Genomic DNA, 25,712 nt, shown 5'->3' on the forward strand with positions numbered 1-25,712 from the left:
TTTTACGGATCACCTCGTGAGCAACATGAGCAAACAGACGAGGAGCCCGTCTTCCATCACCATCCGGCGCGCCATTCTCAAAGCTACTGTAGGTAAATACGGTCTGTGGCTCTAATCTATGGAAGTCACATAGAGAGCTGCTTGCACGAGATGGTATGTATGCCGAAAACTGCTTGAACTTTGACCGAACTCGGCGCAGTTGTTGTAGGATATCGAAATCCAAGATACTGGCGGCTTGTTCGTCCAGAGCGATCTTCTCTGCATCTTGATAGTCGGCTCGGTTTAAAAAGATTTGCACATGGCGGCCACGCTCTTCTGAGATCACAGATTTGCCAGCGCTTGGTCCTAGTTCTGGAGCGCGCTTCGTATGCGAATGGATACTGGACATCACCAGGTCATTGAAACTCTTCGTCCCAATATTCCAATTTGTGCCTTCGTCGCTTTGGATCGACACGCCCAGATGTTCTTGTACCCGGCTGTTGACAGGTGGGTTGGTCGAAATGGCAGGAACTCCTTTTGTTGACAGCACCTTCGTGATGCGCGTCGACCAAACTAGAGCTACGATAGACTTCCTGGTGTTGATCATGATGGCAGTGTTTGACGTCACATCCACCAGGATGGCACCTGCAAGTGCCTTCGCAGCAAAGAAGCGCATCTGTGGGGGAAGAGCCGGTCCCATCTGTGGGGGAAGAATCGATCCCATCTGTGGGAGAAGAATCAGTCCCATCTGTGGGAGAAGAGCCAGTCCCACCTGTGGCCGAAAGAAGCAGTCCTGATTGAACATCTTGGCCACGTCGTCTGTCGTCTCCATGTAGCTGTCCACATACAAAGAAAAATGAGGTGAGTCTGCATGCCTTCGCCTTGTTCTATTTCGTCTTACCTATTTCCGCAAAGTACGTCTCTTGCGAAACTGTTTCGCAGAATCAACTCGATATCCACGGGCGTGGGCACGGGAGGTTTTCCAACTGATTTGGCTTTTTTGGGGTTGGGCAGAATGGTAAACGTCAGCCCACGCTTTTGCTTCAGTTCAAGCGACTGAATATTAGCTGGAGTCCCCAAGAGTTGGTCAACATCGGGGACACTCCAAAATTCAGTGCAAAAACAAAACGCTTATTCTGGACCAGTGGAGCCGCTTTGGATAATAATCCCTCCAGGACGCAAGAACAGTTTCCGCGTCGTTCGCTTCACACCAAAAGGGTTCCCAAAAACGTCGAAGGAATGGGCATCTTCTAATTGGATTAAAGCCGTCATGTGGTCAAAGAGGGCCTTTGTTCTTGCTTGGACGACAGGCAGAGGTTCGTTCGAATCTTCTTGTAATGGTTGAATGGAAGATGTCTACGAAGGCGCAGCAAAGCAGGAAGAAGAACGCGCGTCAAATGATGACGTGTGCGCTGGCCCATGTTTCTACAAGGAATTTGGAGTGGAAATTGGAGAGTACCAAGTGTTGGCCTTCTTAAAATAACTGCTTAGTGGAAGAAAAGAATGATGAAAAAGAAATTTGATTTACCATAAAGATAAAGCTTAGGGGCAGACGATATCCTAGGAGATGTTGCTTGCCTCCAAAATCCGATCACAAATTGGAACCACAGGCTGCTGACATGTCCTTTTTGGAGATGCATTTCCTGAACCGTTTCATGGGTCTTGCTCAATTCATCATGACGCCGCCACTTTGCGCACTCTGCGCAGTTTCAGCCAATCACATCACTTGATGCCTGCCGAGTTGCCCCCTCGTTGAGAAGCGAAGGGAATTGGACAAGGACGGAGAAGGTGTCAAGTGCTTTTTCAGGAATAAGTAGGAACGGAAGGTAAAAACCAGAAGCACAAGGCAACAGCCAAAGCTAATTTATTGCCAAAAGGATAAGATATAATCGAAATGAATATGGAATAAAAATGGAATAATGAAATAAAAGCAGTATCAACGACGATAATCAATTAATGTACAAAAAGGATAACACCCAGAAGAGGTACAGGGATAGATAAATCGACACATACTGTATATATATGATCATGAACAAGGCCTCACTATGGCACAATGCGATGTCATGTCAATTGCTCATCAAGGAAATTTCTGAACGAATTCGAAGGCGCACATTGTTTGATTGACAGTTTTTTCTTTTTCCAGATTGTTACAGTACTATGGAGGAGCCAACAGTTTATTTTCGATCAATGACCAACGGTATCGCAAGCTGCTTGTGTGCTTGTTCTTTCACTAAAGTTGTACTTAAAGATAACGTGAATTCATAAATAAAAGGCAATAATCTTCGAGATCGCATAGCGGCAAAGAGCAGTTTCATCGAATTCTACAAAGACAACCCTCATTTCACCTTCCCTTTGCAAGGTGTCAAACTAATTTCCCATCGAGGATAATAACACTTTCTCTTCTGTAAATATATCATCATAATCAAAGCATTGTTATAGTTAATCCGTGGAGATTGGCATAGACAATCCTTGAATATAACACTCCTCACAGATGAAGCATCGTTGATTTTCCAAGTAAAAAAAGGCAATGGCTTTGATAGAAAACAGAAAGGTCGCACTGGACAGGTATTTATCACGGACAAATGATATCATGGAAATCTAACAGATACAAACAGTTTGATAGGGGGAAATAGAACTGCAATTCAAGGGTATAACAAAACAATGGGAAGTAGCAGCATTTACGGCCAGTCCCAAACTTCCTTTAACCAAGGGGCCAAATTTTTGGATGGATCGGCCCATTCTTTGATAAACTTGTGCTCCAACATCATTTCCGGGCCAGGACGTTCGGATGGGTCCTTTATCAGACTAAATAGGCAATTTTGAATGAGTGACAATGCCAAAAACCAAATAAGTTCCATCTTACCATTTTGCAACAAAGTCTCTGCATGCTTCTGACCGATCTTCGCCTACACTGGGCATGGGCTGATGCACAATATAATCGAGTAATTCAAAGATGGAAAGATTGGGTTGGCCGGGGGGAGGCAACGCAGGTCGATTTTGCGCTACTTCAATAATAGTTAGGCCGAGCGACCATATATCGGAACGGACGGAATAGGTGCCACCCTTGATACGTTCAGGCTACACACAGAGTTAGACCGGAGCAAAACAAAAACCAAGATACTGTAGGACGGCATGCATGTTATCAGTCCATAAAAAAAACCTACCGCCATGTAATATTGCGTACCGGTGAATGTCTGTGCTAGCGAATTGATCAGTTCACCTGAAACACCTAAATCACACAGCTTGATTTCGCCAGATCGAGTCATTAAGATATTGGATGGCTTGATATCTAAAACAAGCTCATCAGTTAAAAAGAGGCGTTTTTCGGTTGTATTTTGTTATGCTTTTTGATGACGGGTGGAAACAAAGTAGGTCGACATACCTCGATGAATAACCTTTTGTGAGTGCAAGTACGTGAGACCTTTACAGACCTAAAGAATGCATCGGTATTAATGTTGAATAACAGAGAGTGGACAAAGGAGCCAATATGTCTTTTTTTTTTATACCGCTTCAGCAATTTTCGCCAACACTGTTTCGCCAATAACACCTTGCATATCACGAGCTCGTTTGTAGATGTCTTCCAAACTACCACCTTCGCAATATTCCATACAGATTGCAATTGTCGTTTCTCCGTCGTCCAAAAATGCACCATGGAACGCCACAATATGAGGAGAACCGCAATCTTTTAAGAATGACAGTTCTCTTAGTATTTGACGTTGTAACTGAGGATCAGGATCCACGGTAATGGTCTGTTTTTGTTTTCAAACAAACAAGGCAAAAAACGACAATGAGAAACAAGTTCACAAGAGTAGAGCAAAAAGAAGGATCAAGCGTCAGGTTACCTTTTTGGCCATGACCAAACCGGTGGGTTTATAACGTACTTTCCACACGGTGCCTGCCGCTCCTTCACCAAGCTTCTGAATATTTTCGAAATCGTCTGCTTTCAGATCGACATAATCATTGGTAGGGACGGGGGTAGGTTCTTCTTGCGGTAAAAAACTTAGTGAGCGGTTTTTGCTGACGATGCGTTGCAAATCTTCACGCCAGTTGGTGCCTGTAGATGACGAGGGTTTAAGTGAAACGGCATTGGGCGATTCTTTTGTTGAAGACGATAACGGCTTCATATTCAGGTCCAAACGAAGACCTGTTCGTCCTTTCAGCCTTCCGATTTGCGCCATGAAGTAATAAAAAAAAACGAAGTTCACACTAGATATCCCAAAGAGGAAGCCGCTGGAAAAAATATGTGAAAAAAAAACTTGCAGGCAGTTCAAACGCAACTCCCCTTTTTACACTTTGTGTCCCTTGCCGTATTCCTGTGCCGTCCTTTCAGAAAGTAAAGTGGGCTGTATTTGAATTTAAATGTCGCGTCGGGAAAATCGCATGTTACAACAAAAAGATGTCAGTTGATCCAACAATGAAAGTCGTATACAACTGTCAATGAAACGCGCTTGTAGTTTTTTCATATAATAAAGGGAGCAGTTAAGTCAAGTACTTTGTTTTATAATTACTTCTGAACACTTTCACTTTATTTATTTCGCTTTGGTTGGAAGCTGATCCCTTGGCAGACGACGAGTCAGCTCAGTTAAATATTTAAACTCAGTCACCGGCTCGGACGGGAATTTTTAACTGGCGGAATGGAGGTTCGGCGGGGACACTGGTGGTCGGACAAACAGCTTGGCTGACACGATGCTGTGGCCGATCCTCCTTTCTCCTTCACGGTCGTAAAAAGATGGTATGTATAGTGAATTTTAATGCATCCATCCGTAGCGTAGACGACGAGATAGATGTGGATGATCGATCGACGAGATTAGCTTACGATTGAATCGATACCCGGATGATGCACACCTATATTTCAACTATTTATTGAGATTCTGCCCAACACCCAACCGAAACTTTTTGCTGACGCTTTGCATTCCCCATTGTAGACTAAGGGTACTTCGTCCTTTGGTAAACGCCACACCAAGTCGCATACTTTGTGCCGTCGTTGCGGTCGCCGCTCCTTCCACAAGCAGAAGAAAACCTGCGCTCAGTGCGGTTACCCTGCTGCTAAAATCAGATCTTTCAACTGGTCCGAAAAGGGTCAACGCAGAAAGACCACCGGTACCGGTCGCATGCGCTACTTGAAGGAAGTTCACCGTCGTTTCAAGAATGGTTTCCGTGAGGGTAAGTGCATACAAAACGAGTTCAGTGGGCCACTTGTTATAGTGAACGGGAATGCTAAAATCATGGAAAAATGGTTGTGAATTCTCATTTATGATGTGTGTATCTTTGTGTTAGGCTCCCAAGCTGTCAAGCGATCCCAGCCTGCCTCTGCTTAAAAAGCTTTAAACGTCGTTTTTCCGATTTAATGATCTTGCTTGTCGCGCAAAAAACAAAAGAATAAATTTACAGAAACGAATGTGTTCCCCAACTCGCTCATTGTACACAACTCATGTTTTCTCTTCTTTTTCTCCCGTTTGCTATTTATACTTTTTGTTGCTGGGCAAAACCAATGTCCACATTCTTGACAAAATTAAGCTCTTTTTCTTATCGATTCGTGAGCAAGGACGAATTGAGGATCCTACGAGACAGTCACAGCTCTTGACATGTCCTGATGCGCTGGGAAACGATCTAAAACGAATGGTTTGCCAATGAACTTTTTACTGCGCTGTCACCGATTCTCCCGAGTATCTCCTAAAGGGTATCTTTATTCACACGTAGGACCCGGCATTCATTACTGTTTGGTAGCTTTTTTTAACATAAACGTTTCTCGTTATTTGGTCGTCTTAGAATGCGCGCATAGCGGCACGATACTTTACGATATCAGCTTGTCGCCAACAACAAGACAAGCTAAAGATTCTATTCTTTGGTACAGACGATTTTGCTGCCACCCATTTGAAATCTTTACTGCAGGAAAAAGGTACATGACAGAAGAATGGGCCTGCATAAGGGATTCTCACCATCATCGGGATGCTTGTTTTTTAGATCAGCCTCAATCGGTCATTGATCATATCGAGCTGGTTTGTCCTCCAGACCGTCGAACCGGTCGCAAGTTAAATGTTATTACAGAAAGTAGGTTGCGCTTTCTCAACCATCAGAGAAGAAACCATGTCTGATACATAGGATGTTACAGGTGCGACAAAAAGTCTCGCTAAATTACACAATATCCCTATTCACCACACCCCGCCCGAGGCGAAACATCTAAATGACTGGACAGTAAGTTGAACAGCAAAGAGAGACAGAGAGTAATCATCTTGCGCTGGACCACTGATGGTTTCTCAGGTGCCTGGTCAATTTGATTTAGGTGTTGTGGTTTCGTTTGGTTATTTTATACCAGCGGCGGTGATTGCCTCGTTTGGCAAGGGGGCCGTCAACGTGCACCCTTCCCTACTGCCTCTGTACCGTGGCGCCGCACCGATTCAACATACTATTTTATGTGGCGACAGCGAAACAGGAGTGACGGTGCAAGAATTGCATGATAAGGAATTTGATGCTGGCCGAATTCTGCAACAAGAACGTGTGGCTCTCACTGTCGACGGACCCCCGCGTTATACAACACTGGTCAAACAACTGGCACACGTGGGCAGCCATCTGTTGGTAGACACACTGCGAAATTTCGACCACCACAAGGTAAAACTGTAAAACTGTAAAATGGCACGCATTCCCCAAAAAAGGAAAAAAAGAAACGACCACTCAAAGAACTGGTGTTTTTCTAGAATCACGCCATCACGCAAGATATCACAAAAGCGACCAAAGCCCCCAAAATTAAGAAGGAATGGTCTGAAATCGATTTCGCTACAATGCAAGCATGGCAAATAGATCAACTTCATCGTGCCATTGGTGAACAGGTACATTTATTTCTCTCGCCTTTCTCTCGCAGTCGTCGATTTCCCAAAATGTTGACTCAAGGTGTTTCATCAAATGTCATAGAGCCCCCTGAGGACGGTGTTTGAATTTGAACATGGAAAGAAATCAGGAAAAGTGAAACGTCCTCTTACAATGCAATTGTTGAATATATTTTTGCCGAAACATTCTGCTATGCTTTCAATGAGTCCACGACCTCGATCTGGCTCCTTCATTTTCGATCCAATGAGTCAAGCGATCCACGTCATGTGCGCCGACGGCCAGGTGGTAGGTGCAAGCCACATCAAAGCAGAGAACAAGGGCAAAACTACTGCCAAAGAGTTTATGAACGGTTACACAGTCGGTGACATTGGCCGTTTCGGTACGGCTTCCGATGAAATGGTGGCTCCCAACACGATCCACCCCATTGTCAAGAGGTTAAAAATGAAACCATATCCTCAGATGTAGTTTAATAAATTGCCTAAATATGTCATCGCCAAAGGGGGATGCCTCAAATTAGCCCTGCCATTGGCAATGTTTCATCATTAAGCGAGCAAAGAGAAAAGCCGAAGAAGAAAAGCATTACATAATAGAACGCTAACCCCGCATAAAAAGAACGTGGACACTGGTACCTATATTTTTTTTTTTTGGAAACACGTCGCACTGACCGTTTTTCTTTCTATCCAATTCCTCAATATAAAAAGGCTATTTTCTAAAACACGTTGTACTTTGTATGGCACACACAAACAACATTGGCGCACCCGACAATCCAGTCGCCATGCAGGAACATACCGCCGTAACTATCGATCCATCAATGGTCGGTCACAGCAACGATCCGCAATCTGCGTATCACGCTCCTGGATATATACCCTCTAACCATGCCTCCGATCGCCGCTTTTCCTTCATGGATCATGCCAATGATTACGTGGAAAGAGAATCCGGGTTTATTAATCATATTCGTCAATCAAGCGACTTGGAATTGGGGGGCCATAACGAAACCGTTATTCAATTTCGATCGGGACCGATCCGACCACCGCTGAGAACCGTATCTTACATGTCTTGCAGCGGATCAATACCTCCGCTTTATAAAATCCACAGCGATGCGGAGCAAGAATGGCGTCGTCGAGAAGATGAAGCATTAGCACAGCTTGAAGAACGTTATCGGTACAACCAGAGTGGCTGGTTTTATATTTTGACGTCCAGCACAAATGATTCTGACGGCAACCCTCTGTCAAAGAAGCGTCAATGGCTCAAAGCGTTTAATGTGTGTTTTGCCGAGCAGTTTGCGGGCTTTTACTTGGTGTTTTGGCTCATCGTGTTGGTTTTCATCGGTTCCGTGTCTGTGCTTGTGCCACATTTATCACCGGCAGCCTTTCTGCTTTGGCTTCCACTGGCAGTTTATCTTACTGGCTTGATCTTTTTCCACCGCATTCACCGTCAACAACGTGCTGAACTACGGCGGCTTGAAAATGAATTGGTAGAAGCTCGTGAACATCGCCGTCAATTCGCGGAACAAAACGCCGAACTACCCGAAGACCATTTCTTCATGGTCGAATACTGCTCCAGTCATACCCATCCCGTCACCACACTTTTACCGCCGCCGCCCTGCTATCCTCATGCGGAAGAAATGTCCACCGAAACTGCCCTTCCATTAACATCACTGCCCACTCTGTCGAGCACTGAACCAACTGTTCCCCTTTCCCATCCTCCTTCAGTTTCCGATGCCACTGACCCCAGTGATGACCTAACGTCAAGACTATAACATTCTACTGGCCAAAGTCTAGCCTCTTTGTCTGTTCCTTGTATTTATTGGATTACGGAAAACTAGCTCAAACCATTGTACAAACAACTTGTAAATAAATATTTCATTCTTCCTATTTGTATGATCTGCAACCGAGACTGCCCCGAATTCAGAGCGCAAAAATTGATGGATAGATTTAACATCAATCCATATTGCTGCTCGTTTTATTTCCTCTATTACTGCAACTATAACTCCGGTTGTTATTTTCTTGTTGCCATGACAAAAAGAAAGACATGGACAAGGGCAAAAACACCAGGCAAAGAACAGAGATCTCAAGAATTCCATTCTAGGAAATTTTATGCAGTTCGAGTGGCTTAATTTTTTTTTATTTGGCAACCGATAAAATTTGTTGCATGGAGAGCAGCAAGCTTAACGCACCCTTCCTATTCCATCGTCACTATGGAGAATAACTCTAGTGATGCTTTGGTGAATGCTGCAAGCAATGACCAACGTGTTGATGCCGCCCGCCTTCAAATGGATAACGATCGATTGAACGATCGATACAATCGAGCGAAAGAACTACTTGAGAACGATAAAAAGGTGGTGCCTCCTTTCTGGGTGAGCAAGTACAAAAAGGAAGCAGCCAGAAACTGGGACTTGTTTTATAAACGCAATACAACCAAATTCTTTAAAGGTAGGCGGTAACGCTTTCTTGATGCTCAGGAATACAACTTGTCTCATTAAAGTGCCCTTTCCACAGATCGCCATTGGACCGAGAGAGAATTCGAGGAATTAGCCGATCGGTCAAAAAAGGTGTGTAGCGTCAGGTCTGTTTCTTTGCGCCTGCCACGTCTAATGTGGTATGAATGTAGCAAACATGTCTAGAAATCGGCTGTGGCGTTGGCAACTTCCTTTTCCCGATCCTTGCAGAGAATAGCAACATCTTTATCTATGCTTGCGATTTTTCAAAACGAGCGGTAGACATGGTCAAGGTAGTTCTTAATTTATAGCTGTATAGTACATTATGGACGCTATCCTCATCGGGCTGGATAGAGCAACGAGCAATACGATGAATCCAGATGCAAAGCCTTTGTATGCGATATTACCGCGGATGCGCTGACAGATAATATACCTCCCGAGACCGTGGATTTGGTAGGCATGACTAGGAATATGGAAGGATCGAGAGATCACTAAACGAGTTGGAACAGGTGTCTGCCATTTTTGTGTTCTCCGCCATCCCTCCAGAGAAATTAGGTTTGGCCATACGCAACGTGTATAATATTCTGAAACCGGGAGGATGTATCCTTTTCCGAGACTATGGTTTATACGATGAGGCACAGCTCAAATTCAGCGCAGCGTCTGATAAAAAGCTGGATGAAAACCTTTACGTGCGACAAGATGGTAAGTACAATGGATAGCATTGTGATCGTTAGGTCGCATATTTTTCTGATACAAAGAAAAACAGGAACAATGAGCTACTTCTTCTCCGTGGAAGATCTTCAACAGCGGTTTGAAGCTGAAGGTTTCCAGACATTAAAGAATGAGTACATTTACCGAGAAACAACCAATCGGCGACTAGAGTTAAACGTCGATCGCATTTTTGTTCAAGCCAAATTTCAAAAACCATAGACCCACCCTCTTTAGCATATATTTAAATCAATAATAGAACCACTACTCTGATCATTACTGTCGTCCATACTCGAATCTCATCCCAAGGGTGCCGAGGCGTTGGTGGATCATCCCTTTTATCAGACCTATGAGATCGCATCAATTAAACGGTCGATCGATCAATTGTATATTACGCGAGATACGCTCTGTGCGAAATATCGCGTATCTCGTATCTCGGTCGTTTTACATGAACGTCTACGGGACACGTATTTAATTCATGAAAAGCAACACATACCATTCTCCGAATTTTGTGTGAGATTTATACCGAGTGAAATCCAGCCGTTGCATACAACAGATTACAATAGGATTAATCTTTTTTAATTATTTCTTTCTGCGGCATTGCATGAACGCAGCAAAATTGCCTCTTGATGTTGGGATGAGGACCTATCATGGAATGTCAGATCTATCTTTATCGACCCAGCTCATCTTGGAGATGATTCGAAGGGCGTTTAATTAATCCACATCGGACTTTAACCAAAATTTCGTACGACGCAGTTGGCATGCCAGGTGCCAAAAAGTCTATTCAAAAAGGTAAGCGGCAAAATGTGGCAAGTATTGTCGATTTTCTGAGGTTAATAGTGTTTATTCAGAGCCAAGAATCGCCATTCAATTGGATAAAAAAAAAAACTGCAGTACCTTTAAATTTTGCAAGAAAAGAAAAAGGTCTAAATAACTTTTGATGATGGCAGACACATTTTTGGTGAGTTTACTATTAATATGAGATAGTAGTTCGGCTTGGATGCCAAATAGAGCACATGAAGCAGGCAGCAAAGTGTCGTTGAACAATTAGTATTATTTAAAAAGAATCTATGGGATCTAATTTGGTGCATTCAGCACACGCAGTTTGTCCTTCAAGGAATCGAGAGATAAATAGGTTCCCTTCAGATGACGGTCACCGCTGGTTGGATCGAACTCGGTACGGCCATGCAATACACGACGATTGGCGAAAAGGACTACCATAGAATATAAAAAACGGTCAGCAACAGTATAGCTGGAGATTGTTCGTTTTAAAAAATATCAACGCACCTAATTCACCCGGTTGCAGAGTGATCTGATAGCGCAACTTCTCATCCTCGATAAAGTCGGCGAACCGTTGAAAAGCGTGGTAAAAACGCTTGGTTTCCGTGGGAGAAAGTTCATCGATAGGTCCCTGGAATTGAGGTGCATAATTCACGTGCATATCCCAAGCAGGTCCACTGTGTTTCTCGTCAGTAACAATGGTCGGGCGTCGGTAATACATGTGATGACCGTCATTGATATAGTGGAAGGTGACCAAGGTATCTTTCAGAACCTGATAGTCTTCAGGATATTGCTCTTTCATCAGTTCTACGGCGCGGAACGAATCGACGAAAATGCTGGCACCTCCTTTGACGCTATTTTTTAAGCTGTGCAACAGCTGGACCCCAGGAGGACAGTCCAAATACCTACCCATTGCGATGAGTCATGTGACGCGATGTCGGTAGCCAGGTTATCGAAATTTAGCTTACATGAGATCCATGTGGAACCCTAGGTACAAACTGGTGTAGGCAATATTTTTGGATTTGGCAATGTTCTTTACGTTGAAATCTCGACCATAGAACGTTTCCTGGATGGGTCCGATTCGTTCCGCCACTCGGGTAACGCTGACGTCTTCCAAGGGAACGCCTTTCAAAAATACCAAGCCATCGCGGCAAAGCTGGTTGACGACCGATCTGAGGCCGTGGTCGGTGTTCATGTAGTCGTCATGAGAAATCCATTTGTGCTCATATTGATCGCGATTCCAGGTGCGAGGCATGATGTTATTCACACGAAAGGCTTCACTGGCTTGTCGTGAAGCATATTGTCGCAAAAATGATAAGGGATAGCGACTGCTGTGCTGTTCTTTGGATCGATGGCGCAATGGTTTGTTCCATACAATGGTGGCATGGTCGTCTTCCACGGTAACGGACACGGGCGCAATGTCGAGAGGAACATCGGCACTGGAATGCAATTTTTGTCGATTGGAAGGATGAAGACACTGCTCGCACTGGCAGTTATCACGAAGCCACAAGTAACTGTAGTGGCTCGCTTGATCGGATTCTGGCCATTGCACAGACAGGGTGTCGGTATCTGTAATTGTTTTTACCGGTGAGTTGGTTTCCTTTGCAGTGGAGAAGGTGCGATGAAACCCAATCCGAGCTGTGGATGCAGTAAGTAGGAATAGCTGCTGACGCGATACTGGGATGCGCTGGGCGATTCTTCGTAAAGACGTGTTCATGATCGAGAGTGAAGAATACGGAAACAAGAGGGGGAAAAAATATAGATGGATCTGCGAATGAATATGAACCACAACACCGCATTCTGACGAGCAATAACGGGTCAACACGGAACCAATAGGAAAAAGACCGGGGGGCGGCGAACGTAGGACATCCACAGATTTCTTTAGTCATCTCACCGTGATCCATCAACCAAAAAGACATATCGAATTCTGGAAAGAAAATAATCCCTCTTTGCAAAAAAAAAAAAAAGAACAAAATATGCCGCATATATACTGCAGTGGCTGTGAAGTTAAAACTCTTATTACCATGATGCCATTGGTAATCCTACCATCCACATATTGGCTCGGTTTGTACCCATCTTTTTAAAATGACAGACACATCGCCGTACCGTACATTGGTACCTTTTCCATTCCTTATCACATTGGGCACAAAATGTAACACATGAAAAAGACCGCTAAGCCTTTTATCAATTACTTGACAAGGTTAGAGCCATCCCAGAGCCATCCGACATCCATATAATTTCTGGTGTGGATAACAATGTATTTCAGCCTATGGCGGATATTCGATCCATTGCCATCAGTGAAATATAATCGTTCGCCTTATGCGCCAATTTCCTATTTCCGGAATCATAGAGATGGAAAGACGTCAACTGTGCAACGCATCTGCCAACATTCACAGGAACGACACGGCAAGATCATCTAGGAATATAAAAAGATGCTCAAAAGATATTTCAATAAGAGAGGGGGATCAGTCAAAGAAAGGAATTCCCTTATATATATGTCTGATGGACAGAAGAAGAACCAGTTGTATATCCATAACAAAAAATTGAATCATCGTATGACAATTTCGTGTTGAAAGATATTCCGCTGCGATGGATATAAAGGGCAATTGTTCCCAGGGCCACTTCTTCGCCCGCCAATCAAGTTAAATATGCTTTGCCGTGCTGAATTTCCATATGCCCAATCGGCAACCTCAACTTGTCAATATTTCATGATCTACTGCAAGACAAACCATAAACATCGCTTATTTGAACATTATCACTATGTAACTGCGGTCATTACATGGTCTTTGTTTCGACATTTTTCCCAGCACTTGCAAAGATTGCCAAACTAAACGTTTGAAATGACCTTTGCCATAATTCGCTTTCATAAAGAAGTTCACAAAGTACCTTCTTAATAAATTTATGATAATCTATTCCCATTATTGTAAACAAACGGACAAACTATTCAAAGAAGCTACACTAACCTGCATGCCATTTTTTGCTTCACAAAATCCGATGAACGGATGAGTTCAAACATATTGATTGCACATGTGTGGTCTTGCGTCCACTCATAAAATATCCCAAGCTAATAGAACTCAAAAGTAAAAATTCTGCTACTGTACTTAAGAAGAAACCAGCACGGTACCAAGATACCCATCCTCAATCATATATGCAAAAACCAAATTTATCTACCAGCATTTAACTACTTGATGTATCTTTCTATATCGATTTTGTTTCCAGTCATCTAACGTGGCTATGAACTATACCTCAATAAATAATATCAGTGCTATCTACCGTAATATATGAATCAACAATTTAACTTTACGCTGTAACATGACGAGAAATGGTGAGGTTTGCATTATCAAATTCACACAGGATGGATCTCAGTGGGCTGCGTGTCACGATAGGCTGAAAAAGGAAATCTAGGGAAAAAATAGTGTGACTACTTTTGAAGCATTCGTCTTCCATTACGACACTTGTCGTTTTCCCGATCCTCATTTCGCATTTCACGCAATCATTCCATTGAACGAAAGGAAAACCCTTTCAAGGTAATGAAAGCCAAAAACTTAGAGGAAGGCAAAAAGAAATTTATAAGGAGTTGCTAATGCAAAGAATAAAATAATAGATTATAACCAACCATGCTTCCCCTCTCGCTTTTACATACAGCTGCGGGTCATCCCATGCTTGTCGAACTAAAGAATGGCGAAACGTTCAACGGTCATTTGGTGAATTGCGACAATTGGATGAATTTAACGTTACGCGAAGTGATTCAAACGTCGCCTGATGGTGACAAGTTTTGGAGATTACCAGAATGCTATATCCGAGGAAACACGATCAAATATCTCAATGTACCAGAGGAAATTGTCGACATGGTAAAAGAAGAAGAAGGCCGACAGCGACAAATGAATGCACGCGGACGAGGACGAGGACGCGACGGCGGTCGTGGAGGTCGTGGAGGAATGGGTGGAAGAGGACAACGTGGAGGACGCGGAGGACGAGCATGATCGTGAATGCTTGGTCACTCTTTCTTCAACTATGCTTTTTTTTTCTTTTTTCTTTGTTGCTGTCTTTTTTCGTCGATAATCTGTAATAAATGAGGAGCAAACTGGGCATATGACAATAACAAGAATAATGGTATCGACTTGTTTTCTAAATTATACGACAAGGAAAAACGAGCAATCAACATACTCGTCTTCGCACTTGTTCTGCTCTTTTAAACGATATTGTACGCTTGTCCGTCAATACAACAATCTATGCCCTAACGGTTTATATCACGTTCAACGCTAAAACGTCTTAACCATGTTCACTTTGATTTTGCAGACGATGTATAGACATGTGCTTTTATGTGTACATTTGTTGGATCACTGTTGCAGTCACATCCTTACCAAAATCAGCCTATGTTTCGGTAACCGTTGAAAGGTTTGTTTTCAGAAAAAAAGAGTTATTTATTAAGTTAAGCAGGGAGGTATTAACAATAAGAGAGAGGTAAAGGAATTTGAAGCCTATGCAAGAAGTTACGTTTTGAAAGGTTCGCAGGGCATTAAAAAGAAGGTGAGTTGGTTTTTTTATGGGGGAGTTCACAAGCAAGATGAGATTTTTTTTTTTTTTTTGGTCTTTTTCAATAAATAGGATCGAATTACACAGTATATACAGAATACGTTTAAGGACAGTTTTTCAGTTCACCAGCGATACACGAGGCGGTCACGACATAAGGAGGGATCTTTGCGATTTTGAATACAGCTTGAAGAATAGCTGAAATACCTTGACCAGCAATCATACCACCTGCAGCACTGTACATGAAATTGTCCCAACTCTTGCGGTTGACACGTTTCCAGATCTTGGAAGCAATCCAGCCAGTCAACATAGCCAAAGGAACCTGGGGAGAAGTGTTGATCATGGCAATACCAACGGCGGAAGCCGAAGGATAGAAACGATGGTATTTTTCGGGGACAAGGAAGAAACGGATGGCAGGAGCGGCGACACCAATAATGGCACAGATAATGGTGACAATGATACAGGCCTTGGACAAAGGTTCGGAGCTACCGGTAAGCAACTTGGTGACACTGTACCATGTCTTGACAGCGACGAGACCAAATTCACACTCGGCATCAAGGTCGGGATCGGTAATACAGGGATAAGCATCGGCGAACAGGACAAAGAGACCCACGGCAATAGCAATAGCAAAGAAGGAAGCGACAAATTGAGCCCAGAACTGAGAACGAGGCGAAGCACCAACCAATTGACCCGTCTTCAAATCACCGACCATGTCAACAGCCTGAGAAGCGGCCGAAGCAGAAATGTTACCGGCCATCAAATTGTTCTTTTGCACCGCTTGAAGTGATTCGGCAGGCATTCTAGCAAACACGAGCTGGGACATTTTACCAATACTGCCAGTAGGGTTGATATCCGTCTCACCAGCCGCCTGGATACCGACAAAGGAAAGGATGAAACCGAGGAACACGGCGAGAATAGATTGATAGACAGGCATGCCAAAGTATTCACCCATGATAGCGCAAGTGAAAATGACGGAAAGGAAGACACCCAAGACCCACCACCATGCGGGAATCAATTGGTCCGGTCGATAAATTTCATCGGCATCAACGTCCTTCTTCAACTTTTCACGTTCTTCGACCTTTTGACGCAACACGATGCGCTTGGCTTGCTGGACACCACGGACCGTCAAATCCTTCATTTCAATCACGCCACCCTTGATACCACGCCAGAGGACTTGATAACGCACCATCAATTCGGTGAAAGTGGAGAGAACCATCAAGGCAATACCGGGCCACAAGAAGAACGAATTGGTAGTGTCACCCAGATCGGTGAAACCATAGGGTTTGACAAAGCTGCCCTTGCCCACCAAGACAGGACCGATGACACCGTAGATCATCAAGGTAGCAACGAAGAAAGGAATAACGGTGGAACCGGGCGTCATGAGACCAGCACCAAAGAAAGGATAATCGAATTTGAAACTCCATCCCCACGCATCATCAGCACTCATCAAAGGCTCATAACCAGCACTGTGACCAATCCACCAGAGGATGTGAACTATTGATTTAAGGAAATTGATAAACGATGAGTTCCATAGGGTTCATCAAAATGTGAAAACAAGAAAAGGGCAAAGTTAGACAACTTACTGGTATCAAAGAAGGGAACCCAGTAGGAGATCAAGGACCAGATAAACGAGACAAAGAACCAGATACCCATCCATTTGGCTTTCTTCATGGCTTCACGTTCACCTTCAGCGGTACTGTGAAGGGAGATGATACTGGTGGCGGCGGCACGGGGGGTAGGGAACGTCAAGTCCTGCTTGACGACAAAGTGGCTACGAAGGGGAACGGCAAAGAATAAACCATAAAAGGCGGCGGAAATGGTAAAGAGCAAAAGCGGGACGATATCTTCACGAGGAGTGGTCATAAGGCCAAGCTTATACATGGCAGGAATACCGGACACAAAACCAGCAGAAAGACCGCCTGCAGTAGTGGCTGCTGATTGAGCGCTACAATTTTCTTTGGGACCAAAGTAGCCTCCGCCCCAGCGAGGAGGAAGGGCACGCGACATGGGTTTGATGATAGCAAACGAGAAAATAGCACCAAACAAGGATGCACCAAACGTCCAACCGATCTTTAAACCGAGGTAAGTGTTGGATGCAGCTGTATACAAAACATGTTAGCAACCAGATTCGGCACCCAAGGTAACCTTTTTTTTTTTTTTTTTTTTTTACTTGCCTACAAGACAACCCAGCAGTGAACCCACAATGGATGCGCGCCAAGTAAAGTGGAATTCTTCGACAAATTGCTGGCCGATAGGTGTGTCATCCACCACGACTTGCTTGTCATCGTTAAACGAGCTTGCATTGTCGCGATACACATTATATTCGATCTTCTCCTCCAGCGGGGGAGAGTCTGGGTGTGTTTCCTTCATGATGTGGATTAAACAAGATAAATAAAGATGGAAAGAAACACGATCAGTCCAAAGAAACAAAAAAAAAGGGAGGATTAATTAAAGAAGCTTGAAAAGGAGAAAGCGTGATAAAGAAGAAGGGCCTTATATAAGCTTTTGTTTGAAATGTTTTTTCTTTATCCCAAATGTTCTTTGATCTGGTTGAATCTTGTCATATGATACTGATTCGGAAAGCGATGCGCTGAGTGGACCAAAGGGTCAGTCCGAGTGTCATATCAATCTCTTTTTCGCACGAATCCCTATCACTGGTTCCACTCCGCTTTGGTTTTTCGCGAAACCTCAGTCCGAAATTTAAGAAAGCTCTATTTGATGAAATCCCTTTTGTGGAAATTCTTGCTCCATATAGCAATGGAATACAGTTTGATATCATCTGCAACCTACTGAAGCCAACCTACCGTTTATAGTAATCGGCATCTGTTCGTGTCGCTTTCCATCGTACCAATCCATGTATTCTACTCTGATTCGCTCACCCGTGAAACAGTCCGCCAATCAATTTATTCCATGCACAGAAAAAGAAACGAGACCTGATTTCCATCAATTGTCTGCAAGACCCTTTAAAGCGATTCCTCTTTTTTGCCTGAACAACAGTATAAAATTTCTCAAGTTGGCAACAGGAATAAATACTGTTTTCATCATCCATTCTATGATACATTGCTTATGAGATGCGAAAAAAGCCGAACCAAAGAAACGAAATGAGACCCAGGCGCTGGTCGGCATTTTAAATCCAAATGGAAACATTACAATCTTGTCTTTCTATGGATTCTGTATACAATCTGTTAAAACCGTGTTTTCCTTTTTGGCGCGCAATCATGAATGGATACTCAATTACAGCTGAACATGGTGCATATCAAGCGGTATCAACCTGCCAAGGTAGACAACATGGCCTGATGGAAGTCCCATTGCCAAACTTGGTGGTAAGCGATCATATGTCTCTATTCAAATAATTTTCTCGATCAGCGACATTTTTGGCATTTTTTCTGTACAAAAAATGTGCCCATATTTTTTAGCACACGACGAATCAAAAGTGTATTCGCATATGGAGAACAAAAGATGATGGGATCAATTCCGGAAAGTATTTCCTCTTTTAGTTATACCTATTCAGGATCGAATTTTTATTTTTCTCATGCTTTGTTTCTGGGATGTTCTTTTGTCATCATATGCTTCATGCATGCTATAACTAAACGGGCCATTGTGATGGCCTACATTATTGTTACTGAAGCGTGAAATGGGTCCTTATGAAAACCGATGCTGATAGGTCCTTGAATGATTCAGTTGAAGGAACGATAAGCCAATAATTCTTATCTCGATAGAAAAATAAAGAACCACCCATCAACAAAAACTTACGATGCGACATTGGTTTCAATAATCAATTTAATCTCTTAAAATTTTTATGAACACATGCAATATCCCATCACAATTACTCACAATCCACTATATCATTCATTTGATACATACGAGTTGGATCTCTACAGACCCATTGGGATTGGAATGAATCTCCAGTGAGAACGATTGCCCATCTATCATGTTCATCTGATCCTTTTTGAAAGCAAAGGCGAGGAACGAATATTCCGAGTGGAGACCCGTACCAACTCCGCCACCCTTTGACGATAAACAACGCATGGGTGCACGGGGTCCCTTTTTTTGGCCCGTTTTTTTTCCCCAGCGTCGGAATTTAAGATCGGTGGAACGACGTAATACGATTTGGTGTAACGCGAATCCCGTTCAAGGCTCAAAGCTTAAAATCAATCCCCGATTCAACTTGATCCAACCAAGTCTTGTCCACAACTTCTTTGAAGCACTTTCCATTGATTTTGGTATACGATGGGTAACAATGATTCACTTCAACACCTTAATCTTATCAATTCGGAACACTTTATCAACTTGTGTCAAGTTAATGAAATCGTGGCATGATGACTTTTCGATGGTCACGTTTTCACGTTACCGCAACAGGATGAACCCAAAACGATGAACATGAGCAAAAAATGTGAAAAAGATCAGAATACTTTGGTTTGTATTGTTAAGTTTGCTGAATCAAAAAATATGTCGACCCGATCGATGTTCAAAAATGTCATCTTTTTACAAAATTGGCGTACAGGTGAGTGGACCATTTTTAGTCCAAATCCGCCTGATTTGCGCAAAGCCCGTGTGGTTTCTGCCAGTAACGAACATTTCATTTCACGCCAATGAATTCCACGAATTCTTTTAATACCTCTACAGATGACATCTAATGTACATAAATAAGAAAAAAGTGATAAAAAAGGGTCTACCTCACAAAAAAAAAATTCATACGCTGTAAAAGGGCCCCTAGCAACTCTGCCCTGATCAAATCCGATGGATTCAGTTGTTAAGAAGACTTTTCGTGGGAAATTCTGACTGGGCTTTAAAGATGGAACCTTGTTTTCTCTCATTCAGTGTTCTCTGTCTTTAATGTTCCATTCATCCTATTACGTTCCGGCCTGTTCCGCATATTATCTCTGCAAATTAACCTACTTACAAGTCGCGAGGAACACGATGCACATTTTTCTTGGTGTTTGCATGTCCAGCTAATGATCTTCTAAAGGGAACATTCGCTCTCATTACGCTTCAGGGTGCGCTAACTGATATAGGGTGCTTTCACTTGTGAATCATCTTAGGTAATTTTGGCTTACATCAGCTATCGCTTTTCCATAGCGTTATTGGGCATAGCATATCGTTTCAATCAATGTCAGCAAAAAGATTGTCATATCTGTCACGTTATCCTAACCTCTTTTTAGAAAGGCGTTGTACCTTTTTTTTAAGACCATCCGTTACAACAAATTTTGCACACACCTTGATGAATCATAGAATATAAAATGTCTTTGCTATATTGGATGTCTAATGATAATCTAGAATCTATGCAATTAGAATTTACTTTGAAATCCCTGGAGTTTTTTGTGAGGATGCACTGCAATGGCATATTGTCAATGACGGTTTGATGGTCCGCGTTGCTCTGCATCATTTCTAAAAAGGTTAACGGGTCTTGAAGAACGTTGATCCTGAATAATACGATCAATAATTAAAATCTGGATGCAAGCAAGCATTAAAACTGAATAAAACCCCATTGAATTCTTTTTCTAAAAGCTCAGAAAACAGGAGTGGAAAGGCATCTCGGTGAAAAACCACGAATTAATGCTCCTATTTGAGAAAAGGATCAAGTTATAGAGACCAAATGTTAAAAAGGGAGGAGCTAAATATAACCTTTTACTGGCATGAATCCTCTTTATGTGAGCTTGTTGTTACCCTTACTGCATCATTAAAAACATTATATGTAATTCAACGCCCCCTGAGGTCCAGTGAACCTACTCGAGCTGGCTAATTCATCACTTTTTTCTTAAAAACAAAACGATGCCTGTAATGAGAATACAACTCTTTTTACTTTCTTTTCTTTTCCTGTTTTCACCACCTTTTCCTGATTCTACCTATTACCACTTTTATTGATGGAGCACCGGCTATCATGTCTATGGCTTATGCTAGGGCTATGGATAAGTCATGTTTACCATTTTGTAGCCTGCCAACGGCCCATGGTTACCGTCCTCCAACCTGTCAACCATCAAAAGATCTCTGAAAACCAAACACTTCAAATCGAATACAGCATTGCAAGTTTCGAAGGAGGTAAGGTCCTATATCCCGTGATAGCCTTACGTTTTCCACTCATTGGCACATATGCCGCTTCTTTTAGCTCAGCCGAATTATCCTCAGTCATTAGATGTGGTTCTTCAATATTCGCAAGTGCAGAATCATATCTCCAATACGTATCAGTTGGTAGCAAAAACGGAGCTTGCTACGGAACCTGATAAGAAAGGCAAACATGACCAAAAATATGCCACCAAATGGAAGCTTCCAGACTGTCAATTCTTTCAAGAACATTCACCAGCCAGTTGGGAATATGCGCTTGTGTTCGTCCCATACTATGAACCACCTCCTCGTCGTAAAAATAGAAAACAGCGCAAAGATCCTCCCACTGATAAAGGCCCACAACAGGATCCTATTGAAGTAAAGCTTGACTTTCAGTGGGCTCACGGCGCGCCCTCGTGTTAAATTAAAATTATCATTCACAGTAGCATAGAATGACATGCCAAAAAGAAAAAGGCAGATTGTAATCACAACAATCAATTCTATTGAATTGTCTTCATTGCATGATATAAAAGGGAAGAGAAATTACCAAATTCATTTACATAAAAAAAAAAGAAAAGGTTGGGAAAAGGAGAAATCTGACAAATGAAGTAGCCCAAAAATTAAATGATCCTCTCAATGTGGTTTTCCCGGGTAGTTGAATACTATGCGACAAAAAAAAAAAAAAGGAAATGCATGTTGAATACGAGACAAAGGAAAGAAGAAAACGTCCCCCAGAAAAAAACGAGTATCCTTTCACATCAAGGGCCATTATTTAGCGCTGAGCAGACACCAAGGACTGTCTCAGTTTTCTGGAAATTTCACCGTCAATTTCCAAGTCAAAAAGTCGCCAGATGCCTCCTTCATCCTGGAAATCGTTATGTACAATATTGATCAGGTACCAGTTGTTGGCAATATCCAGAATCAACTTTGCTGACGGACTTTCGCGGTCGTAGATGTGAGCCCATTCGTTCCAAAGTTCAAAAGCTTCATCCTTCCATGCCATGAAAGCCATGGGTTCTACAATGGTCGGTTGAACAATTTCCTTGCCAGGGAAAACGCCCCAAGTCACAGCATTGGGCTGATCGCTCTGTGCATTGGTGCGGAAATCACCCTATTCATCATCAATCAAACAAACCATCCATTAGCGTCCACATCTTTTTCTAAGACGAGGGCTTCATTTTCTTTTTACCTGTCGATTCACGGCAAAGTAAGTGACCTGAGGATCTTTGCTGATTTTCTTGATAATGTCGTCTAGTCTTTCGGGTGAAATGAAGAATTCGAGGTATGCTTTCTGGAAGACGTAGCCATCTTTGGGACCCCAGCCGTAGATTTTGTGTGAACTCTTGGCACCATTAACGGCCGGCTGCGAGTTAATGGTCAAGTACCCCAGTAAGTTAATGGCAGCCAAACGTTGCCGGATGGTTTCGGTTTCCGCATCTAATTGTTGAGCGCTCCAGGGTATACCGGCCAAGGAACCTTTACAGTATTTGGCAAACAAAAGAGCGATATCATCGATGGTTTCAGGCTTGCCCCACATGTTAAGGCATTCAGTCGTAGGGTATTTGAGAGAAACGCCCCAACCGTCCAATTCACCAAAGGCGGGTGAACGAGAATCACCCCATCGACCGTTGGGGAACTCGTCCCACGTCTCTGTACGTTGGATATAGCTCTTGGTACGATTCTTCCAGAAAATTGGTCGCACATTTTCCTTGGCACGCTTGGAAGTCAAAGCCTACAAATGGGTTAACTACCCTGCTCGCAATTTTTTTTTTTTTTGGGGGGGAAGACCACAACAGTAGCGCGCAAACTTACCGGATTCCAAGGCAAAGGTTTGATTTGGTCCAGTGAAGGGACCAAGTTGAGACGTTCCAGGATAATGCGTGTGCTTCGTTCAAGGTTGAAAGTGTAGATGTGGAACCCAAGAATGCCGGCTTCCCAGAAGCGACGGATGAATTCGATAGTCAGGTTGATACCATACTCCTTGACGGCGGCATCATCGTCCTTGATAGGTTCGAGGTCATCCCAGATTTTTTGAGGAACATGGTTGTTGTTGAAGGAAATGACGCGCTTCAAACCGTTATAATTTTGAATGGGCAACACACCCGGCAAAATGGGACATGTGATACCAATGTCTCTGCAGCGTTTGACAAAATCCAAGAACATCTCCACGTCGAAAAACAATTGAGTGACAATCAAATCTGCACCGGCGTCCACCTTCTTTTTCAATTGCAGTAAATCGTCTTCCTTGTCGGGATTATCGATGTGACCTTCAGGATGGCCTAAAAAAATACCAAGAAAAGTCAGTTCAAAGTGAGCGGAGAAATCAGGCCATTTTTTCCCAGCTTCCTTTTTCATCAGTGGGAACTTACCAGCAACCGCAATACAAAAATAATCACCATACTGCTTGCGGATGTAACGAACGAGGTCCTCGGCATGGGAGAATCCATTCTCACACGATTCCCAATTCAACTGTCCTTTGGGTGGATCGCCACGCAAGGCCAAGATGTTTTGACAGCCGCACTCTTTAGCAGCCTAACAATATGCGCTTTAAGTCCGTTGGTTCCGTTTGGGTGCACCAAAAAAGACAATGTAAAAAAATACCCGAACTGCCTACCTTTAAAGCGGTGTCAATTTTTGACACTTCCATATTGGTACATGTCAAGTGCATCATGGTTTCGAGACCATAAACGGATTGAGCGGTAGCGACCATTTCGGTGGTCAATTCAGACGATGTACCTCCGGCACCCCAAGTAACGTCGATGAACTCGGGGCCAAGACGTTGCATTCTCTCCATACGGTCATACAGATTTTGCACACCCTGTCATTGGGGAATTCAGATGAAAGAGACGTCAGTGACAAGTCCCCCAAAACGAATCAGAAACAACGTACCTGAGGGGTTTTCGGGGGGAAATACTCGAAAGACCAGAAGAAGCGATTCTCGGCCTCAGCCTTTTTAATTTTATCAATAACTTTCATAGCAAGAGTGGAAACAAGTTAAGGAACAGTTGAAAGATACTTCGTGAGATGCGGATAAATGATTGGTGAACTAACGAAACCCGTCCCGCTGTGACGTGCAATCTCATCTAAACCGGGCGATCTCAAACTCTGCAGATGAAACCAAACTGGAGAATTAAGCGGCAAGGCAAAAGCAAAGAAACTGTCATGCAGCAAGTAAATAACAGTATGATAATTCCCAAAGCATCTCAGCTGGGCCTTATACATTACATATCCCAACTCGTATACGATGTATAGTCTTGGTGCCAGAAGCATGGCGGAGATGGGCGCTGTTCCCTTTTGCATCGCTTATGCGCGAGAGGGGCAAAGCGGCCAATGAGATTCATTCGCCGTTTCCTGAGAAAGTCACGTCTGGGTATGAAATTTACCGCTTTGCCTTACTGCTTAAATTCTCTCATATATCATAGCAAGCACATATTCTCAGTCTAAGAATTACTTTTTGGAATATACAAAGAATTGATTCTAGGGTGCTATTGTATCCAAATGCTACTGATGGATCCTGAGGCCCTGAGATTTGGTAGGATGCACACCAAACCTTTCACTGCCGCATGTGGTCCCTGCTACAATCAACCCTCACTTACGGTATACATGCTGAAGAACTCACCTGCACGACCCCACTTTCACTGCCTTTTCCTCTCTATGCCCTGTATGGCGCACAACCCTATGCTGTTGCGGACGCTGATTAGTGTCGTATCCGTAGTCTATGCGACGCGATCTACCCTCGCCGGTGGAACCTCGACCAAAGCTGTGCTGCTCTTCATATGAAAGGACGCTTTATAATTAAACAATCTGATGTAAAGGTTTGTTTACTGTTTCAATGGACTTACCGCAAGTACATATCAAGGCGGACGTCAACCGTGTCAGACTTACAACAACCTGTACACCATATTGGATCGTACTTGTATGGTGGGATGGAGGAGCCGGCTCGGCGGGATCATAACAGGGGAATCCGCGTCCGTGGCAATCTCGTAGCAGGGATCGCGGGAGCTACTGAACCTGGTTTTTCTGGTTTTTTTTTTTCCTTTTTTATTTTTATCTCACCTTCTTTTTTTTGGCCTCTTTCACTTAGGACCCCATCAGTGAAAAAGTGGAAAATGGATGGTGGAAGCACCCTGGACGCTCTGCTGGCAGGGAAGAGGCGGTACACTGGGTACAGCCGATAGGAGACATTTCGTGGTCCTATCGGCTTTTTTTTGATCGTTCGGCTGAACCTACAATATACGGAATCAAACAAAATTAGCAACCTGATGATAAATTCAAAGCAGCTCTGGAGCTTTACCTTTTCGTTCTTGAGATCGTATTTTTGTTGCTTATTCTTCGCGGTTCAACGGGTCGTCCGTTGCATCGCGACGGCAATTGCGTTATAGGCACAACACTCTTCATAGGTATGTTG

At 43.2% G+C, this 25,712-nt stretch overlaps 11 protein-coding genes across 11 annotated transcripts; 6 read left to right on the forward strand and 5 right to left on the reverse strand.

Annotated features, from left to right (window-relative positions):
* Positions 1–7: 7 nt before the first annotated feature.
* Positions 8–655, reverse strand: BYT42DRAFT_480517 (uncharacterized protein; the record flags this gene model as incomplete). Its single annotated transcript, XM_051563681.1, has 1 exon — positions 8–655. A coding segment is annotated over one exon (648 nt), but the record flags the coding sequence as incomplete, so codon positions are not given.
* A 1,744-nt stretch (positions 656–2,399) lies between these two features.
* On the reverse strand, positions 2,400–4,263 carry BYT42DRAFT_582493 (kinase-like domain-containing protein). The gene is made up of 6 exons (XM_051569688.1): positions 3,822–4,263; positions 3,486–3,728; positions 3,362–3,410; positions 3,144–3,268; positions 2,843–3,057; positions 2,400–2,784 (listed from the first exon to the last, which is right to left on the reverse strand). Exons 1-6 carry the CDS (start codon positions 4,155–4,157, stop codon positions 2,658–2,660), a joined length of 1,095 nt encoding a protein of 364 aa, XP_051420035.1. The 5' UTR covers positions 4,158–4,263; the 3' UTR covers positions 2,400–2,657.
* A 234-nt stretch (positions 4,264–4,497) lies between these two features.
* On the forward strand, positions 4,498–5,432 carry BYT42DRAFT_582494 (ribosomal protein L37e-domain-containing protein). Its single transcript, XM_051569689.1, has 3 exons — positions 4,498–4,711; positions 4,905–5,142; positions 5,257–5,432. Exons 1-3 carry the CDS (start codon positions 4,709–4,711, stop codon positions 5,295–5,297), a joined length of 282 nt encoding a protein of 93 aa, XP_051420036.1. The 5' UTR covers positions 4,498–4,708; the 3' UTR covers positions 5,298–5,432.
* BYT42DRAFT_582496 (formyl transferase) lies at positions 5,433–7,402 on the forward strand. The gene is made up of 7 exons (XM_051569690.1): positions 5,433–5,675; positions 5,749–5,878; positions 5,944–6,030; positions 6,092–6,174; positions 6,241–6,588; positions 6,675–6,806; positions 6,889–7,402. The coding sequence occupies exons 1-7, from the start codon at positions 5,610–5,612 to the stop codon at positions 7,267–7,269; spliced, it is 1,227 nt and encodes a 408-aa protein (XP_051420037.1). The 5' UTR covers positions 5,433–5,609; the 3' UTR covers positions 7,270–7,402.
* An 83-nt stretch (positions 7,403–7,485) lies between these two features.
* On the forward strand, positions 7,486–8,593 carry BYT42DRAFT_582505 (uncharacterized protein). Its single transcript, XM_051569691.1, has one exon. It carries the CDS (start codon positions 7,535–7,537, stop codon positions 8,561–8,563), a length of 1,029 nt encoding a protein of 342 aa, XP_051420038.1. The 5' UTR covers positions 7,486–7,534; the 3' UTR covers positions 8,564–8,593.
* A 373-nt stretch (positions 8,594–8,966) lies between these two features.
* BYT42DRAFT_582507 (S-adenosyl-L-methionine-dependent methyltransferase) lies at positions 8,967–10,295 on the forward strand. The gene is made up of 6 exons (XM_051569692.1): positions 8,967–9,236; positions 9,303–9,355; positions 9,415–9,534; positions 9,596–9,694; positions 9,751–9,943; positions 10,008–10,295. The coding sequence occupies exons 1-6, from the start codon at positions 9,002–9,004 to the stop codon at positions 10,169–10,171; spliced, it is 864 nt and encodes a 287-aa protein (XP_051420039.1). The 5' UTR covers positions 8,967–9,001; the 3' UTR covers positions 10,172–10,295.
* Positions 10,296–10,810: 515 nt separating this feature from the next.
* On the reverse strand, positions 10,811–12,747 carry BYT42DRAFT_89433 (uncharacterized protein). The gene is made up of 3 exons (XM_051572887.1): positions 11,698–12,747; positions 11,237–11,634; positions 10,811–11,163 (listed from the first exon to the last, which is right to left on the reverse strand). The coding sequence occupies exons 1-3, from the start codon at positions 12,444–12,446 to the stop codon at positions 11,027–11,029; spliced, it is 1,284 nt and encodes a 427-aa protein (XP_051420040.1). The 5' UTR covers positions 12,447–12,747; the 3' UTR covers positions 10,811–11,026.
* Positions 12,748–14,105: 1,358 nt separating this feature from the next.
* BYT42DRAFT_647709 (uncharacterized protein) lies at positions 14,106–14,906 on the forward strand. Its single transcript, XM_051572715.1, has 2 exons — positions 14,106–14,256; positions 14,334–14,906. Exon 2 carries the CDS (start codon positions 14,347–14,349, stop codon positions 14,710–14,712), a length of 366 nt encoding a protein of 121 aa, XP_051420041.1. The 5' UTR covers positions 14,106–14,256; positions 14,334–14,346; the 3' UTR covers positions 14,713–14,906.
* A 462-nt stretch (positions 14,907–15,368) lies between these two features.
* Positions 15,369–17,705, reverse strand: BYT42DRAFT_600049 (OPT oligopeptide transporter protein-domain-containing protein; the record flags this gene model as incomplete). Its single annotated transcript, XM_051570995.1, has 3 exons — positions 17,437–17,705; positions 16,846–17,361; positions 15,369–16,756 (listed from the first exon to the last, which is right to left on the reverse strand). The coding sequence occupies exons 1-3, from the start codon at positions 17,630–17,632 to the stop codon at positions 15,369–15,371; spliced, it is 2,100 nt and encodes a 699-aa protein (XP_051420042.1). The 5' UTR covers positions 17,633–17,705.
* Positions 17,706–20,929: 3,224 nt separating this feature from the next.
* On the forward strand, positions 20,930–22,056 carry BYT42DRAFT_582517 (uncharacterized protein). The gene has a single exon (XM_051569693.1). The coding sequence runs from the start codon at positions 21,353–21,355 to the stop codon at positions 21,725–21,727; it is 375 nt and encodes a 124-aa protein (XP_051420043.1). The 5' UTR covers positions 20,930–21,352; the 3' UTR covers positions 21,728–22,056.
* BYT42DRAFT_623306 (methylenetetrahydrofolate reductase-domain-containing protein) lies at positions 21,902–24,280 on the reverse strand (the record flags this gene model as incomplete). The annotated part of the gene is made up of 6 exons (XM_051572392.1): positions 21,902–22,415; positions 22,494–23,036; positions 23,117–23,583; positions 23,674–23,836; positions 23,919–24,122; positions 24,194–24,280. 6 exons carry the CDS (start codon positions 24,278–24,280, stop codon positions 22,077–22,079), a joined length of 1,803 nt encoding a protein of 600 aa, XP_051420044.1. The 3' UTR covers positions 21,902–22,076.
* Between the last annotated feature and the right edge of the window lie 1,432 nt (positions 24,281–25,712).

The sequence above is a fragment of the Radiomyces spectabilis genome, assembly GCF_025331425.1.
Source record: "Radiomyces spectabilis strain NRRL 2753 chromosome Unknown BYT42scaffold_12, whole genome shotgun sequence".
NCBI classification, from domain to species: domain Eukaryota; kingdom Fungi; phylum Mucoromycota; class Mucoromycetes; order Mucorales; family Radiomycetaceae; genus Radiomyces; species Radiomyces spectabilis.

Coding starts and splice junctions, on each gene's coding strand:
- BYT42DRAFT_582493 (XM_051569688.1), bottom strand. CDS start 4,157: ATGGCGCAAATCGGAAGGCTGAAAGGACGAACAGGTCTTCGTTTGGAC. Junction 3,729..3,821: donor GTTTGGTCATGGCCAAAAAG/GTAACCTGACGC, acceptor AAACAAAAACAG/ACCATTACCGTGGATCCTGA. Junction 3,269..3,361: donor ACAAAAGGTTATTCATCGAG/GTATGTCGACCT, acceptor AGCTTGTTTTAG/ATATCAAGCCATCCAATATC.
- BYT42DRAFT_582494 (XM_051569689.1), top strand. Junction 5,143..5,256: donor CAAGAATGGTTTCCGTGAGG/GTAAGTGCATAC, acceptor TCTTTGTGTTAG/GCTCCCAAGCTGTCAAGCGA.
- BYT42DRAFT_582496 (XM_051569690.1), top strand. CDS start 5,610: ATGAACTTTTTACTGCGCTGTCACCGATTCTCCCGAGTATCTCCTAAA. Junction 5,676..5,748: donor AAGGGTATCTTTATTCACAC/GTAGGACCCGGC, acceptor TGGTCGTCTTAG/AATGCGCGCATAGCGGCACG. Junction 6,175..6,240: donor AACATCTAAATGACTGGACA/GTAAGTTGAACA, acceptor ATGGTTTCTCAG/GTGCCTGGTCAATTTGATTT.
- BYT42DRAFT_582505 (XM_051569691.1), top strand. CDS start 7,535: ATGGCACACACAAACAACATTGGCGCACCCGACAATCCAGTCGCCATG.
- BYT42DRAFT_582507 (XM_051569692.1), top strand. CDS start 9,002: ATGGAGAATAACTCTAGTGATGCTTTGGTGAATGCTGCAAGCAATGAC. Junction 9,237..9,302: donor TACAACCAAATTCTTTAAAG/GTAGGCGGTAAC, acceptor CCCTTTCCACAG/ATCGCCATTGGACCGAGAGA. Junction 9,695..9,750: donor CTCCCGAGACCGTGGATTTG/GTAGGCATGACT, acceptor GAGTTGGAACAG/GTGTCTGCCATTTTTGTGTT.
- BYT42DRAFT_89433 (XM_051572887.1), bottom strand. CDS start 12,446: ATGAACACGTCTTTACGAAGAATCGCCCAGCGCATCCCAGTATCGCGT. Junction 11,635..11,697: donor GGGTTCCACATGGATCTCAT/GTAAGCTAAATT, acceptor CGCAATGGGTAG/GTATTTGGACTGTCCTCCTG. Junction 11,164..11,236: donor TCTGCAACCGGGTGAATTAG/GTGCGTTGATAT, acceptor ATTCTATGGTAG/TCCTTTTCGCCAATCGTCGT.
- BYT42DRAFT_647709 (XM_051572715.1), top strand. CDS start 14,347: ATGCTTCCCCTCTCGCTTTTACATACAGCTGCGGGTCATCCCATGCTT.
- BYT42DRAFT_582517 (XM_051569693.1), top strand. CDS start 21,353: ATGCCGCTTCTTTTAGCTCAGCCGAATTATCCTCAGTCATTAGATGTG.